This window comes from Apteryx mantelli, chromosome 15 (assembly GCF_036417845.1).
Source record: "Apteryx mantelli isolate bAptMan1 chromosome 15, bAptMan1.hap1, whole genome shotgun sequence".
Taxonomy (NCBI): domain Eukaryota; kingdom Metazoa; phylum Chordata; class Aves; order Apterygiformes; family Apterygidae; genus Apteryx; species Apteryx mantelli.
In genome coordinates this window covers 17,512,157-17,528,689 of record NC_089992.1, presented here as the reverse complement: position 1 = coordinate 17,528,689, position 16,533 = coordinate 17,512,157, and the positions used below count along the sequence as shown (strand labels likewise).

Genomic DNA, 16,533 nt, shown 5'->3' with positions numbered 1-16,533 from the left:
GATTTGTAAGTTTTTGTAGTTTAGACAGACACAATTTTGATGGAGGGAGGGAAGGAGGGAGGGGAGAGAGAGAGAGAAGGCACTTTCTCAGGAACTGAATATGCAGTCTTTTCTTATCCCTTGTTTTTAGTGCTTTAATTTTAGACAGACTATTTTTAAGCAGCTTGAAATACAAAAATATTTGCTTTTTTCCCGTTTAAAAGAACCCCCTGTTGTGACACAGCGTGACTCAATCTTTTTATAGCAAAATCAAATACTTGTTGCTTAGGATGTTGTAAAAATATACAAACAATTAATAAGGGTAAAAATGAGAAGCCAGCAGTTGCTATTGTAACACAAGGTGGAGGGCAGCAACGAAAGTTCTGTAAATAAACAAAAGCCTCATCAATGTTTGATCACTCATTCTGAACAAAACAGTACTTTATACTATGATATGGTTAAAGTAGTATAGAAAGTATATAGAAAGTATTTAGCATATAGGAGGTGTTGTAAATCTCCAGCACTTCCTTAGCAATAAGCGATCAAATCTGCTCCGTTTTGGTGCTCCGTGCTGTCACCCTTCTGTCTTCAGTGAAATGTCCGTATCCCCTGGTATTAACGTAGCAGTTGTCTGAAACTGTTTGCAAGCAGGTGTTGAGTGACATTTACAGTGTGGCAGAAGAGTGAATTTTTTACTCTTGGAGCTTGTGTTGCTTTGGTGCTGAAGATGGCGATGGCTGCAGCCTGCGGGATGGCGCCGTGGGGTGTCCTCGTGGCCCGCGCGTGCAGGTGAGGCCCTGGAGCGGGACGGCGCTGCGACGGTCCGTCAGCTCAAATATTATGCTTTTCAGAGTGCAAAGTTGATCTGATTTGGAGCCTGAGATGGCACCCGAGCGAATGATACGAGCTGACAGCAGGGCAGCGCACGCCTTGGATTGCTGCCTGCCTGCCGGCCGGCCCAGTGCCGCCCCCGGGCAGCTCCGGGCCGGCCGCCCCGCGCGCGCAGCCGGCTTCTTAGGCACTGCTCTTCCCATTTCTGCGGCTTTTCTCCAGGCTGAGCTGCTGAGGGCTTTTTGCAGGCTGCTGATGTGTTTTTGGTTGTGGTATTTTTAATCTGCCAGGCTCATCTGTTCTCGACTGCTCGGTCTTTGTTTTGCGCTGACACAAAGGCTTTGTTTGTTTATTTATGGTACAGTTAGATCACATCTTTCCCCAGAAAGCCAAGGAGGAGAAGGCTTCAGGCGCTCTTGGCCGAGGTCTGGGCGGCGCAGCAGGGTGCAGGGACCGAGAGCGAGGTCTGCGCTGGGGCGCTGGCCCGCACCGACCGCGGCCCAGCGTGGCTCTGGCTGCCTGACGAGCATCGCTGCGGGAGCACGGTGGTGGGCGCACGGCACTGTTCCCACTGGCCCTTCCCTGCTGGCGCCGCCGGCCCGGGTCGCAGGAGCCCTCGGGGTCCCGGGGCCGGCGGAGGCTGGGGGCGACGGGCAGCAGAGCCCACGAGCAGCCGGGTGCGTTGCCTGTGCCTCCCCGCGGAGCAGCTGCCGGTTAAGGTGGGTGCCAGGGAGCGAGCTCGGGGGCGAAGTGCCCCCGCATTAGCATCATGCATTTTTATGTGGATGGGAGAGAGCTCCAGCCAAAACACAGGCCAACCTCATGAAACGTGCAGTAGAAACAGCATTCGTGTTTATCCTGTGCCAGCCGAGGGGGGTCAACATCAATGCGTTGCAGTCCCTACCCCCTCCCTGCTCAGTGCCCTTCACTTCCCCTTATATTTTACGACAAAATAGACAAACCTGCTTAATTATTTCACAATGAAATCATAATTTTGGTAGTGAAGACACTGATAAATCTAACTTCTGTGAAAATTTAGGCTAATGAAACAGCTAATGTTGGTACAACCCATATTTAAAAATGATTCTGCTGGTTTGCTCTCATCTGCAGGGACTGTGAGGATGAAATCCATGCAAAGCATCGAGGCTCAAAGAAAGATTAAAATCTGAAATGTACTTTGTTTGTCTCTTCATTCCATAGTTAAAATAGTCTTACAAGAAACACTGTGTCCTAGAAGTGCAGCAGAGCAGGAGAGTCAGAGATGAAAAATTTCACTTTTGACCACATAAGATCAGTGTCTGTCTTCGAGCCAGAGTTAATATTTCAGGCAGCCTCTGAACAGCACTTGAAACTTTATGAATCACTGCTCCAATTACTACCTATAATATTCTTTATTATTATTAGAACCTGCTTGCTTGGTTGTCTTGATTTTTTTGTAGCTCCTTTGGAGCATGCAGTACAAGGCTTGCTTTCTGGTGTGATGAGATGCAGAGTTTTCCTGCTTGCTTTCGTACTGCTTAGAATTTTCTGTGCCATTAGCAGATCCTTTTCCATCCACTGTCCGTGCGTCTTCATTTGTAGCGCAACAATATCAGTTCTTAGGATTAATATATGAAGTTCTTGTCCTTTTCTATGAAGGTCTTGTTCTACTTGACCAGTTACGGTTTGCCAAGTCCGTGCAGCCTTTTGCAAACCTGATTTAGTGTACCACGTGAAGCTATCATTTAGAAGTCCACACTGTACATACATATCGCAGTATTTGTTTCCCATTCTGAAAATAATTTGTACAGGCTTTCACTTACTATAGTACTTTGGGAGAGATGTTTAACATATGTTTCTATTATTTGCTTTTTGAAGAAGTTTTGAAAATGGAATGAAAGCACCACAAGTTTAAAATCTGTATCCTTGCCCTTCAGTAAATGTGCAGCACTGGAGAAGTCTGAAGAGCTGCTGTTTTGACTGCTATGACTTGGACTTTGTTTAGCTGATTTATTACAGGAAGATTTTCTGTGTTTCAGAAGCATATAAAAATAGTTAAGTGACAGTGCCAGTTGGAAGCGATTAAAGTTGATGTAGTCGGGTTGGAGTCTGTAGTTGTTGGCTGTGCCTGGAAGCGTGGGAGCTTGGGGGTAGGTTATCCCGTGGAAGCCCGGCTCCTGGCTGCATGCACAGACCACGGACCTGCTGGCCCCTGCGCAGGAGGGGGCATGGCCACGTCGCCGTCCGACTGGCACTCGGTTCCCGCGAGAAGTGAAGGTGCAAACGCAACCATCGACAAAGTTAGTCACTCCTAATGCTTGGACTCGTATCTTGATCTTCAGGAGAAGCGTGGCGGTAATCTCCTATCGATGATTTGCTGCTTCGCCTTATATTTACATGTAGGGCCATGCTTCAAGGAAAATAAGTAGCCCCAACCCCGGGCAGGATCTGCCATTTAAACTGTGACGCACTGTAAACGTGAACTCCTCAGTGCTAGCGCTCGCAGCTGGTAGCTTGCCCGGCCGCGTAGGCTGTTGCCTTTTTCTGCACGTCTCTGCTGCCTTTGCCGTTTGACCGCGGGTGAGACAGCAGTACTGGGATCTGGTTGCGGATGAGCACGTGAGCGTGGGGAGGGCTCTCGGGGCAAGGGAGCCCCCCGGGTCGCCGTTGCTGCTGCCGCCGGCGCCCCACGTTGGGAAGGAGCCGGTCGGCCTGGCGCGTGCCGTGCGGTCGCAGCCGCGGGCTGGCGTAAAGCCTGCCATCGCCTTAACTCTGCGCGTTTCCAGGCATCTCGCCGCTTCCTCATCTTAATCCTCTCCTCATTGATTTATTGGGTCTGATAACATTGCTTTCAATGGCAGCTTGACTGTTTTCCCTCTGTCTCGTTTCTTGCACTTTTCCTTTAGCTTATTCAATTATCTGATACTAAACAATGTTCTGTGCAGCTTTGTGATGACTGTCATCCTCTGCATTTATCCTGATACTGTACCTCTTTGTCCATGCTGCCAGTCCCTTTTTCCAAGTATAATATCTGAAATAGCTGATGAATACACTGAGGGAAGTTACGCTTTTCTGTTGGACTTCTGTTTTCTCAAATAACCTGACCTTCAGCTGATCTTTCAGTCACATGTCTTGCAGCAATTTCCCCAAATTAATTGGTTCCTTCATTTTCTCAGTGCTTCCAGATCATTGCTTCCATTGTGCAAATAGCAAATTGGCAAGTCTTACGCAAACTAAATGAATTTTAAGATTATTGTTTTAAATAAGTTAATGTAAGGTTGCAGATGTTCAGGAGAATTGCTACGTTTGTATGCTTTTAAATATATTTACCTCTGCTATATTACATTTAAAAGTGTTCTTCTTAATTCAGGATTACAACTGTTCTGTGTAGTTAGCAGTGGCGGAGCTGAACTGGCCGTAGCAGTGACCAGAGACCTAGTAAAAAACACACATAAAGTAGGAGTCCCTTGCTATCTGCAGTAAGCAAATGTGTCCATTCCTAGCACAAATAATTCAACTTGAGATAAAAATCCAGTTGGTCCTTGTTTTTTATGTCAGTTAGTTTGTTCAGTTGAGATGAAGCCACCGTATCGGCCTGACTCCATATGCTAATATGCATTAAATCTATGTCTTCATTCGTTTTTGATATTTTTTTTCCCCCTAATAGTTCCAGCAAAGCTTGTGGAAAAAAATTAACTCTGAGACTGTGATGAACACTTTTAGCCAGCACTACCTAAATAACAGCCTTGTGCTCTCCGGACTGCGGTTGTTGCTCCCTTCCTATACCTTGTGTTGGTGCAAGTGCCTGACTATTTACACAAGGAAAGTAATCAGTAGAAGCACTTTTGTATTAATACAGTTGCATAGCTAGTAGGTTGTTTGCTAGTGTGGAAGTGCTGTGTACACAAATATTGTGTAAATCACTGACTCCGACTGCTAAATGCTTGAGTGCAGCCATACTGTTCCCATTTTCAAAATTTTATAATTTGCACTGTGTAATTGCGTGTTATCTTATTCTGCAAAATACTCTAAAATAATAACTTGCTTGTATTCTGATGAATATGACTTTGTCCCATAAAATGCATGAGAGCGGTGTAAGCAAATCTCAGTGTTTGACATTGTGATGTTAAAAGATGGGGGGAGTACATCAAATTGCCATTCTGTTGGCCACCTCTTCCTTATGTGCTTTACAGCATACATGATAATGTGCCTGTATAAAAAGTATTAATTTCAGCATTACTAATTTCAGTATGATGCAAACAAAATTTGACCAAAAACAAGGCAAAAGGGCAGAACTGCTTTTTCTGCCAGGCTGCAGAGGGCAGGCTTGGGATCAGATAGTGGGTTTACAGCTTGGTTAATTGCATTGATCTGGAGTGGATTTTAATCAGTTTATGAGTGTATCCACAGAACCTAGTTACTCTTCAAATCAGCTGGAGAAAACAGATTTTGGTTTCAGCTGGTACGACTTGAAATGTCACAAGTTTTCAGAAGCATCCTGAAATAGTAGTCTCCGAGTGTGGGGAGCAAATGTCTATTTAGATGTCAGTTAAGCGCAGTGACTAACAGATCAGAAGGGACTGTTAAGACAGGCAGCCTGACAGGCTGCGTAACGTAATCTGCAGAACATCACTGCATAATTTCTGCATCAGGCCCACAGCTTCCATTTGAGCAACAGCAGATGTCCAGGTTTCACTTAAAGGCTGCAAAGGCTGGAGAGTCTACCATATCCCTGTTTAATAGTTCAGATGATTAATTATCCTCACTATAATAGTTGCACTGTAGTGGTGTAGTTTTTGCATCCTTAGCTTCCAAAAATGATATCTCAGTTGGAAACGCAGGATTTTTCTGCTAGATTTGGAAATGCCTGCCATCTGAAAGCCCTTCTGTGTGTAGACATTTACAAAACCCCATCAAACTACCTTCTGATCTTTGAGGGCAGTGCGATGCTTTGCTTAACAGTTGAGAGGTGGGAAAGCTGACGTCGTTTGTGTATGCTTTTACACGTGCCTGGATCAAGCAATAGAATTCAATGTGAGGAAAATATTTGGGAAGTTGGAATTTGAATGGATGGTTCGCAGTTATTTAATGCTAATGTACTTTCCTGCAGGGCAGCAAAGGGCACTACAGATACCACTGGCAGAGCCACAATGTCAAGCAGAGTGGAGTGGATGATATGGTCCTTCTCTCCAAAATCACAGAGGACTCTATAGTGGAGAACCTAAAGAAGCGATACATGGATGACTATATTTTCGTATCCTTTACGGCGTTGTTTCTGCTGGGGCCCTGTGGGCTTGCTGTATATGTTCTGTTTAAGCAGATTACTCAAAGATCCTCAGCATTTTATGTGAAAGTTCATCTGAGATTACGCAAAACGTTTTGTAATCTGGGCTAATGTGAGTGTTGAAATTCAGATCTGAAAAATTCTTTTAAGGTATTCTTTCTGATACTTAGTACTGCTCCTGTCGTTGTTGCAGATAGGCTTACAGCTCCATATATTTACATATTCACATGAGCCCTAAAGTTAGTTCAGTGAGGCTACTTCCATGTTCAAGAATTAGTAAGTTTAAGCCTTATATACATTTCATGATAATCATATTGTCTTCTTTACCTCCCAGATTCTGATGCTTTCAAAATAGCATTTCTTCTGTGACATAACCCTGTTTTACAACTTGGTCTGGAATTGTTAATACCATGAGTGATGGACTGATGGAAACAGGGGAACATCTGTAAAACTACAGTGTCTGGGCTTGTTTTTTGTTTTCTTTTTTACTATGATTAATGGAAATATGAAAGATTAAAATACCTGAACTTATAACCCAACAGGAAAAACAGATATTAGCAGCAAAAGTTTGCTTTTCTTTTGGAAATGTATCAAAGGACTTCCTTGAAATAAAACACTAGTCACTATTTCATTTTTAGCTTTCACAATATAACATGAGCTGCAGTGACAAATTTGGTAGACTAGTCAGCATAATTACTACTAGATGGTGATTCTGTTTCTCCCTCTGCTTTAGCCTGATCTTTGTACTTCCTAGAAGAATCCGGAGAATAGTTTCCTTGAAGAGTTTAATTTTTTTTTGCAGAGAGAGAGAGAAAAATAACATCTCCTGGCTATTTCCATACTTTCAGACAGTAAGAGCTAAATAACAACTCAACTTAGTCAGGACTGAGAGAGAAGTAGCGTTGCGGTTGCACTGGCATTTCCATCCCAAACTGCATAAGCTTTTCATATGTGTGTGCTCACATTTCTGTGTATCCTACATTCAGGAAAACAGCACTATTAACAACTTTGCCTTATAGAAATGTGATAAAGTTAGGCGTGACTTGTCAAACTGATAGTATAGGGGCAGAAAATCATGTTCTTGCTGTTAGTAACGCAGACCCGTTTGTCCCTTTGGAACACTTCCCGTTCTCCAACTCTTGGGAGCTTTGTGCTTATGAAAGCATTTTACAGTTTCTTATAAAATGTGAAGGCTTTGCATAAGAGATGGTCTTTCTACTGAAGCAGGATTAAATGTGTTTTCCAAAGGGATTTGTGGTTACATGAGGTATCAGATTCTACTTTTAGAGCATTATAATCCCTTTGTGGGGGGAAAAAAGAAGAGTCCTTTGCAGCTCTTTGCAGGCTTGTCATTCTCCACGGGAGATCATCTCTTCAATCTTTCAATTGTTCATGTGTCCACCCATGAATGAGCGTTTCTCTGTGCCACTTTGCATAGAGATTACCAAATCTTCCCAGAAAATGCTGACATTGTTTACCAACAGAAAACTGTCACTTTAGATGTTTGTACTGACACAATGAATGCTTGATTTATTTTACTGGAGACCCGGATGTTGTCAGTCTTCTTTGAATTAAATTAAAAAATGTGTGAAGAAAACATTGCAGATTAACAATACAGAAATTATGTTCACTGTTTTATAGTTCTTCTCTGACTAACATGATACTATTTTGTGCTGTGGCACCATAATAATATATTCTTATGTAAAATATATGTTAGTTCTCCCACTTTTGTGTGGAAAGCTTAGACAGTAAGTTTGCCTGTGAACAAATCCAGATCATTAGATGAAACCTGCAGTACAGTGTTTTGGACTCGCTTCCATGGGCACACTGTAACTCCAGCATCAGTGAAGCACTCCTGCCTCTAAAGTAGTCTCAGTTGCTTCGTACGTGTATGTAGCAACTCTAACTCCAAAGGTTTCTAAAGTATTTGTATATGATACATGTAGATATATGTATGATATATACAGAGGAATTCTCTCTTCCATCAGTAAGATTAAGCCACCATCTGGAGAAGAAAATTGCAGGCTCTTACAAAGGTGCATAAATATATTACAGTTTAGGAAAGGAGATAAAGTGTTTTGTGTCCTTTGGATTCTGTAGAGGGGAGTTCAACCTGCTGAAAACAATCTAAACTGGATTTTGGCTGGACTGGCAGATTCGCTCTGTCAGTGCTAGACTGTTTAAACTGCTTGCTCTAGCTGTCCGTTTTGTGCTCTGCTGGAAATCACCTCCACCGCAGCAGGGAGACTGAAATGAAACCTGTGGTTGCTTCTCCAGTAGCCCCGTTGCAATTTAGGGCGTGAGCGAAGGTAGGTTTGTGTTAAGGATGCTGGATTGTGAACTGGCGTGGCAAAAACGCAGGCGCGGGTCTGCCTCTGCTGCCCTTGCGGTGAGAAACGTCAGGAAAGCCAGCGAACGGAGAGCAGCGCTCGGGTCTCAGCCCACCACAGCTGCGCTCAGGAGAACTTCTCTGTGCCACGCCAACGTTCAGAATGTTGCAAAAAAGCTTTGTGGGACTAATGATAGCCTGAAATTCGGAGTGTCGTCTTGTAGGGCAGCCTGCAGAGTAAGACATGCTCCTCTCTAGGGACAGTTAATAAAATAACTGCACATGCCAGCTCCCCCTCTAGTACATGCAGCTGAGTAATCATCCAATTTAGCTCAGTGCTGACTGTTTCCATATGTCTGTGCATGCTCAGCACTGTCTCTGTGCGATCAAAATTTGTCACTGTAGCTTATTCTGTGAAGGTCAAAACAACCTTTTCCAACACTGATAAAATGACCCTTACAAAGGGGTGAAACAGTTCAAATATACCATTTCCTTTTTCTATTTTTATTCAGATTGTGTCAGATTTGGGCTGCCAGTACATGTTTTTAAACTTAGCTTGTCCTAAGAAGATGAATGTTTTGACATTATAAAAGTATCCCATTGTATGGTCTGTTTGTATTCTTGTAAGCCTAGTAATTTCATTTTTATTACAATTGTTGCAAGCCATGGTTATTTAATGTTACTTTGAAGTTGTGTTGTTTTATGTAATATATAAAAACTTTATATGGTGATGACTAGTAATAAGATTTTATGAAATTATAGTTACTGAGACGATCTTATAGACCTTAACTGCTTTTGAATACAGACATATATCGGCTCGGTATTAATCTCTGTGAATCCTTTCAAGCAGATGCCATACTTTGGGGAAAAGGAAATTGAAATGTACCAGGGAGCTGTAAGTAAAACAATCTATAATATACCGCAGTGTTGGGGGCCTGCAAAGATGGTCTGCGTGCTTGAACTCTTGGAAGCGCTTGTTGCAGGGCTTTGCAGGTACTAGCCTGTGAGAGCTTGGCTGGTATCCGTCACCATCTAGAGCATCTTGGAGTTTAATTGCCTGGAACATCGAATTAGTATTTCAAGAAAATTCTTGTACTGATTAATTCTGATCCAAATCAGTTTTCTCCCCTTGGCAAGCCTGTCCTCCTGCCAAGGCAGTTTTTAAGCTAGTGTATCCTTAAAGTGTTGTGTGTAATAAAAAATGGCCATTAGTGGACTTGGAGACTATGGCTTGAGATCTCTAAAAGTGGACAAAAAGGAGATGCTAAGATTAGATGCCAGTTTTGAGAATGTAACTTGAAGAGGGGGTCAGTGTAAGGACGTTGGGGTCTTAATTCGGCTTCGTGCTGTGCTCGAGTCGGGAGGGTCCATGGAGGACAGATCAGGGAAGCCGCCGGGTTTGAGTGGGCTCAGTGGGTGAACCAAAGCTATCCAGCACCAGGCTCTGTGCCGTGGTTTAGCTAGTTTATTGTTAGCATATGACCACGGGTGGAATAGGCTTATATTATATGAGTTTCCCTTGGACAAGTATTGTATTTCAAGCACAGGCCATTTTTAGAACAGGGTGTTTACAATAGTCAAGAAAATTATGGATGACTGAAAGATCAGTAACAAAACCAGAGACTTTGGTTTGTTTTTATTAAACAAACAAAAAAAAATTCCTGAGAAAATTCAGTGTAAAGTTGGGAGATGGGATTGTTTTTCCAGGAAAATAATTCTTCCGATTTAAATAAAGATTTATATTGCTCTTTCTGCTTTGTTTAAAGCTCTGTTGAAAATATATGTTCTATTTCCCCTCCTAGGCACAGTATGAAAACCCACCACATATTTATGCTCTTGCAGACAACATGTACAGAAACATGATTATTGACAGAGAAAATCAGTGTGTCATTATTAGGTAAGAAAAAGCTTGGTGAAAGAAATCGTCTTTTGTGCTGTTTTTATGTTTTTTTAACTTGAAGAAACTGAAAAGTCTTTTTTTATTTTATTAATAAAAACCTGCTATGTCCATGATCACTGAATATTTTGGGGGTTTCTAGGATAATTAAGTACTTTCTGACCCTACCTTTTGTTTTGAGTGGAATATTGATGGTAACTTAACAGTGAGAAATTGCTTTCTCCTGTAACCAGCTTTGTGCCAAATACTGAAATTGCAATAGCTTGAATGACACCATGAGAGATGGGTTAACAACTATAACAGCTATAGATACTGTTAAATCCGACACTCTCCCATTAATTGCATTTAACATACTCTGGTTTTAATTCTATTTCTTTTTTTTCTGTTAAAAATAAGTGTACTGTTGTTGCTTTCAGGAAGTTTGCTTGCATTCAGTCAGAGACCAAAGGGGAGAGACATTAGCAAATTCATTTTGTCCTCACCATTATTCCATTTTAATTATTAGGCTGAGGAAATCCATTGTAAATATGTGAGAACTGTTGATTATACATGTGTGAAGGTCAGCCAGGTGTTAACTAAGAGTTAGCTCCCGAGGGACGCACTCCCGCAAGGGTCTCGCTGGCCCTGGCCCTGGCTGCAGCATGGGGCCCCATGACACACAACGCCCAACGCTTGTACCCTGCCTCCCTCTTCCTCAATCCTTCCCTGAGCTCGGCCTTCTTTGGCGAAAATTCTGATGCCATGCTGGAGTTACCTAGTCCCGTTTGGTCGAATTCAGACGTGTTAAGAATGGGTATAAAATTGGGATTTATTTTGCAAATTACATCCCAGAGCTTGGGATGTTTCACATGGAGCTAAATTTATGCTGAAAATATTTCAAATGTGTTCTTTAAGGCATGGACTATGATAAAAAACACAATTTTTGATCCATTGTTAATGCCCCAAAGTGCAATGAATGCGGAGGGTCAGATTTTCAGAGAACTGAGATGCAGACTTAATCTTTTCTAATAGCCACAGGTTTAAATTGTCTCAGGAATTGTGCTTACAGTGATGGGTGGTACGCTCTTTGGAGAGCCTGCCCAGTGTACGTGCAGGGTGAATTCTCTCTCAGACGTATGCATGGCCTCTTCAGAATCTTCCTGTGTCATGCTTGAGTTACTTGAAATATACTGCAAAACTAAGAAAAGAAAAATCATGTTTTCCAGGGACATTTTATTCAAAGTGTTCCTCTTCCCTTCTACATGTTTGTTTGGCCTAAGATTATTCTTATGACAAAAACCAGAAAAGCTGGAGACTAGATTTACAGATGATGATATTTGATTTTGGGACGCTGAAGAATGATTGTTGTGAAATCGTGTAACTTGGCCATTCATAAAACTGATTTTAGTTTGGTTTGATATTTTAATCCTTTTGACCATATTTCATTTAAATTGTTTAGATACCTCCCACATTTTTCTGATTTTAATGTCATCACAATTTCTAATGACTAGAGCTGGCTTGAAAGAGAAATTTCTTGAATTTGAGTGTTTTGTTTCCTCTTACATTTCATTTTATTCAATGGATTTACACCAGAAAGCATTGAGATCCCTGGCAGACTGGAAGCTTCCAAGATCCTGCAGCTCTTGAGTGAAATGGATGTTTTAGCTAGCTGCATGCCCACTACCACAACATCCATTTCACTTCATAGCTGCCAAGGACTTTCTAGTCTCTGCCCCTGAAATGGTGGTTCTTAAAAACCTGTCTGTCTGTCTTGGGTCCCACAAAAGTCTGCTGAACTTAAGCGGTTTCCAATGAACCTTTGCATTTCAGTGAACCATAATTTTTCCATGAAAATTTGTCTCATGGGTTGTTTTGTTTTCTCTTATATTACATTTTATTCCATGGAGTTTAACCAGAAAGTGATGATGACAGTATGGTTATTATGAGATGCAGATTTGCTTCTCTTATTCACAACAAGTCTAAATTTGGAGTGACTTCACCAAAAATCCCAGGTGGAACAGAAGAAACAGAGCAAATTAGTACAGAAACAGGCCCAGGTTTTCTTTTCCCCTCAAGATGGCAATGAATTTTTTTTTGAAGGACCTGTAAAGAGAGAAGGGAGGAAATCATGTGTAAACGGGGCTGATTGACCATCAGCTCAAAAAGGCTGTGCCTGGCTTGTGGGGCACGAGGAATCCAGGGAGCAGGGCCAGCAGGACCGTGGGGAAAGGGCTGGTGCGCGCCGTGCCGTGCCGTCTGGCCCCCCGCCAGACCGGGGCGGGAAGTGCTTTAGAGCCTAGAGAGGAGGCACAGGCTTCCAGGCAGGCGGAGGAAGAGCCGGCAGCGTGGGCCTGAGGGTTGCACGGGCTCTCACCAGCACGTTTAATCCCAGAACCCCCAGGAATGCATCTAGACACTGACTGGAAAAGTTCATCCTATTCAAAGAGCTGGAGCATTAACTAGGAAAGCAGATCCAAAAGAAAATACAGTTCTCTGAAAGACTTAATAGATAGTAACCAAATACAATCTTCTTATATGATAATACTAATTAAAAAAGAAAACCTCACCAAGCAACCTTCCCAGGGCCAGACAAGCCTGTTTCGTTAGTGGAATAATTGCAGCATATGTGCGTATGAGTTAAGAAAATTCCATGTACACAGGTCTAATTATAGCTGAGGAGCCGGGAGCTAGTCTGAACGCTGCGCAGCGGCGGCTGGCGGGCTGCGCGCGGGGGCGGAGGCGCCCGCTCCTCGCCTCCCGCAGAGGCGGGCTGCTCGCGGGACACCGCTTCTGCGTCCGCTGCAGCCTGGTTTCTCATTGCGTTTATGGTTCTTGAGGCACGGTGCGTTACTTAAGCCTCTGTTGGACCCGGCTTAGAAATGTCCGCTACAGGAGGTTGTTTGCAGTTCTCCCTCACTGGCGACGGTTACAGCCGTAGCGAGTTGTCCCACCCAGGTGTTAATCCTGAAGGGTTGGCTGCTGCGGCGTTCGGCTCCTTCTGCGCTACTGCTGTCCTCTAATGAGGACGGTGGAGCTTACGATGAGTACTTTTCTGTTGTGTAGCAGTACATGTCTTTCTTTTCAGATTGTTCTTGAAGTCTTACATTTCCATAAAGTTAAGGACTTTATTTTCCCTTTCTTTGTGATTCCTGCCATGAGATGCTGCAGTTGCTTTAAAGCAGTGTTTCAGTCCTTCTTGTTTTTAATTTTAGTTTACGTTCCACCTCCATGAGGCAATCTTTGGTACAGTAAAGCTGTATGTGATGGCTGCGTACCTGAAAAGACAATTCAACATCTTAAATATTACAAATGCATGTTAACAGAGAGATCTCGTACCTCATCTTTTTTTTAGTAAGGAACTCATATCTGTCTTAAACTGATCAAGTTCAAAATTTAATATGAAATTGCTAGTCAGCTTCTATATCACAACTTTCCAGAAGCCTCAGATGACTGACTTTTCTAAAACTTCTCCAGTACAGAATCCAGCTGGAGATGTGGTTGAATTTTAATGAGGAAGTGGTATGAACATAAATCTAATGCAGTCAGAAAAGTTAGGCAAAAACTCAGTTGCAGAGGGGAAAAATATTCCACTGAAGTCATGCTACTGAAGTTGCTCTGAACATAATTAAAGAAAGCAAATTTTGTATGTAAACAAACTAACAAGCTCATCCAAGCACAGCAGAATGTTTTACTTATACAGTGTTCTTTACTTGCAGATCCAAGCGTTCTTTATAAATATTTAGTAATAAAATTTCCACATTGTCCTGATGATGTAGATAAGTGTTACTTGTATTGTTCTATAGCCAGGGAGACTGAATTAAATGTCACTCAGCAAATTAATTTTAGGGAGAAGAATGGGGCTCTGTATGGATGTTGCTTCTCTAATCACTGGATTACATTTCTTCTGGGAAGGAAGGAGCTAAAAATTTTCCCTCTGCATTTGTAGTTTAATTCTGATTTCAACTAAGGGTTAATTGACATTGCTGAAAAAAAGTCTCTTTTTTGAAGTAGCAAATAGTGCTAGAAGAAACAGTATGATTCTGTAACAGTTAAAGCATTATCTTTTTTGTTAGTGATTGAGAATATATAATGTTTTTATTTTTAGTAAGTGAAGTCTCTAGGCTGAAAATTATCAGTACCATAGTTTACTTTCCATAATTCACTTCTTGCTGTTTTAAGCCATTTAGTATTCCTTCTTCAACTTTTAAAAACCCTTGTACTTTCAAGGTATTTAAAACTAAAAAGCAAGAAAATGATTGTTGTATCATCTTGCAATAGTTGTAATAGCCACAGAGCAGTGAAATGTATGTGGGAATTCTTTTGCATGAGAATCATTTGCTGGCATTGCCGCAGTTCCCATGTGGCACCTGAGCTTTACTGCGGGCAAGATACCATCCCCTCAGATAAAGTTACTTCAGTTCATAAGTAATGTATCAGCATCCTGTTTTATTCTAGTTTAATTGGAGCAATTTACTCATATTCGATCAATAAACTTTAAAAGTGGGAAAAGGTATATGCGTGCATAAATCTAAAGCAAACTCTGAAAGGCAATCTTTCAGCCAAATGCATTTAATGTAAAGGACCTCTTACCTCCCAACAGCGACTATCAATAAAATGGAATTAAGTTCCTCTGGATCAATTTCTGTGACAGCCGCTGTGGAATGAGTACTAAAAGCTACACTTAATTTGAACAAAGAAGGGGGTAATTTAGGCATTGAAGAAAACTGTTGTTTAGAGCTTTTTCTGCCACTGTTCTAAGCATGTCTTTCTTCACCCCCAGTGCCTCTTCCTGCACCATTGTTCATCACCCGAAGGTAGCTTAGAGGTAGAGCTTTTAAAATACATTCTAAATGAAAAGTGGACCAGATGTAGGTACGACTTTTGGGATAAGTTTATAAATTTCCCCAGCTGCAGCTCGTTTTACACTGCAGCATATCAGTATTTGCTGGGATTCTTGAGAGAGCATAGGAAAATTATGTATCTGTACTGCACAAAATTTTAGGGTTAGCTGGGTGTCTTTGAAGATCCAAGTTGTCACATGCAGATTTTTATCTGCTATACCATTCAGGCAACGTCTGTGACAACTACTGGTAGCTAGCTGGCAAAATGCTGGTTGAAGGCAGTTGAGCAACTGTAACAGGAAGTTTGCAGCCTGCTGGCTACCCTAGGGCATCTCTGTGACGATGCTGTCAGCGTTTCGTCAGAGGCTACACATCTTTTCTAAGTCCCATACCTGATAGCAGGGAGTCATGTGATAATCTATCTGTATCCAGATATCCTGAGTATCTGTAAGGGGCAGAACTGCCCTGTGCGCAGCCGTGCCGTGGGCGGCCGGTCGGCCATCGCCGGGGGGCTGTGTCGCTGCTGCCCGCGGACGCCCTCCCGGTCTGCCTCCTGCATGGCCCCTTGTCGCGGGTCAGCACCGTCCCTGCTCTTGGAAAAGCTTTGCGGGCTTATGCTAAACGTACAGCATCATATCGCTTCAGCTCTTCAGCCGATTATTGGCTACTTAACAATTTTAAGTCTCCAAAGCCCATCTAGTTAAAGGGAAGGAAGTGCTGAAACAGGACAAGCTGGAAGAGAGCTGACCGCAGCGTACGTAGGCCGGCGGGATGAACGGTCTGTTGCTGGTGGGAGAGGATAACATGGAACAGTGCAGAGCACTTCTCTGACTCTAGTGCAGAGTTAGCAGACAAAATAGGAGCCTTTAAAACGTATTATTTTTTGGTTACATAGCAAAATACTAGAACAGGTACTTGAGCAACATTTGAGAACTTTGAATTTTGGTTTTATGATAGGTTAGAGGAAACGGAAGCTGTTTGAAGTCATTCTGATTCTTAGGGTTAGGTTTCAAAATAGTGGATGAACATGTATTTTAGGTAGATAATATTTTTGTCTTGTATTTTACTAGGGTTAAGTTCAAGTTGTTTTGGATGTTCTTTTTGTTGAAAATACTTAATAGAATCTTGCAGAAATGTGTTACTTTTTACTGCTTGATAAATGATATCTGGTCATATTCATTTGGCGTTTGGCTCTAGATCTGTTTCTGTATTCTGCTGAGGACTGCGTTTATTTATAAGCTCAAGAATATGATTTAGGATAGACTGGCTTGTGTCTTGTTTTGCAATACAATGAGCAAATTTACTGTTAGCAAATTTTGGGTTGAAGAACTGTTATTTTTAATTCTCAAACTATTGCTGACATGGACTTCTAAATATAGTTTGCCATCCAGCAAACTCAGCCTGTTCCTGTGAA

General features: G+C 42.2%; 1 protein-coding gene across 1 annotated transcript in view; it reads left to right on the top strand.

Moving 5' to 3' along the window:
* MYO1E (myosin IE) overlaps positions 1-16,533 on the top strand; it is a 101,450-nt gene that overhangs the window by 30,344 nt on the left and 54,573 nt on the right. The window contains exons 2-4 of the mRNA XM_067305453.1: positions 5,900-6,043; positions 9,208-9,297; positions 10,205-10,299. Of these exons, the coding sequence (XP_067161554.1) occupies positions 5,900-6,043; positions 9,208-9,297; positions 10,205-10,299 (329 nt within the window). The remainder of the gene's footprint in view (positions 1-5,899; positions 6,044-9,207; positions 9,298-10,204; positions 10,300-16,533) is intronic.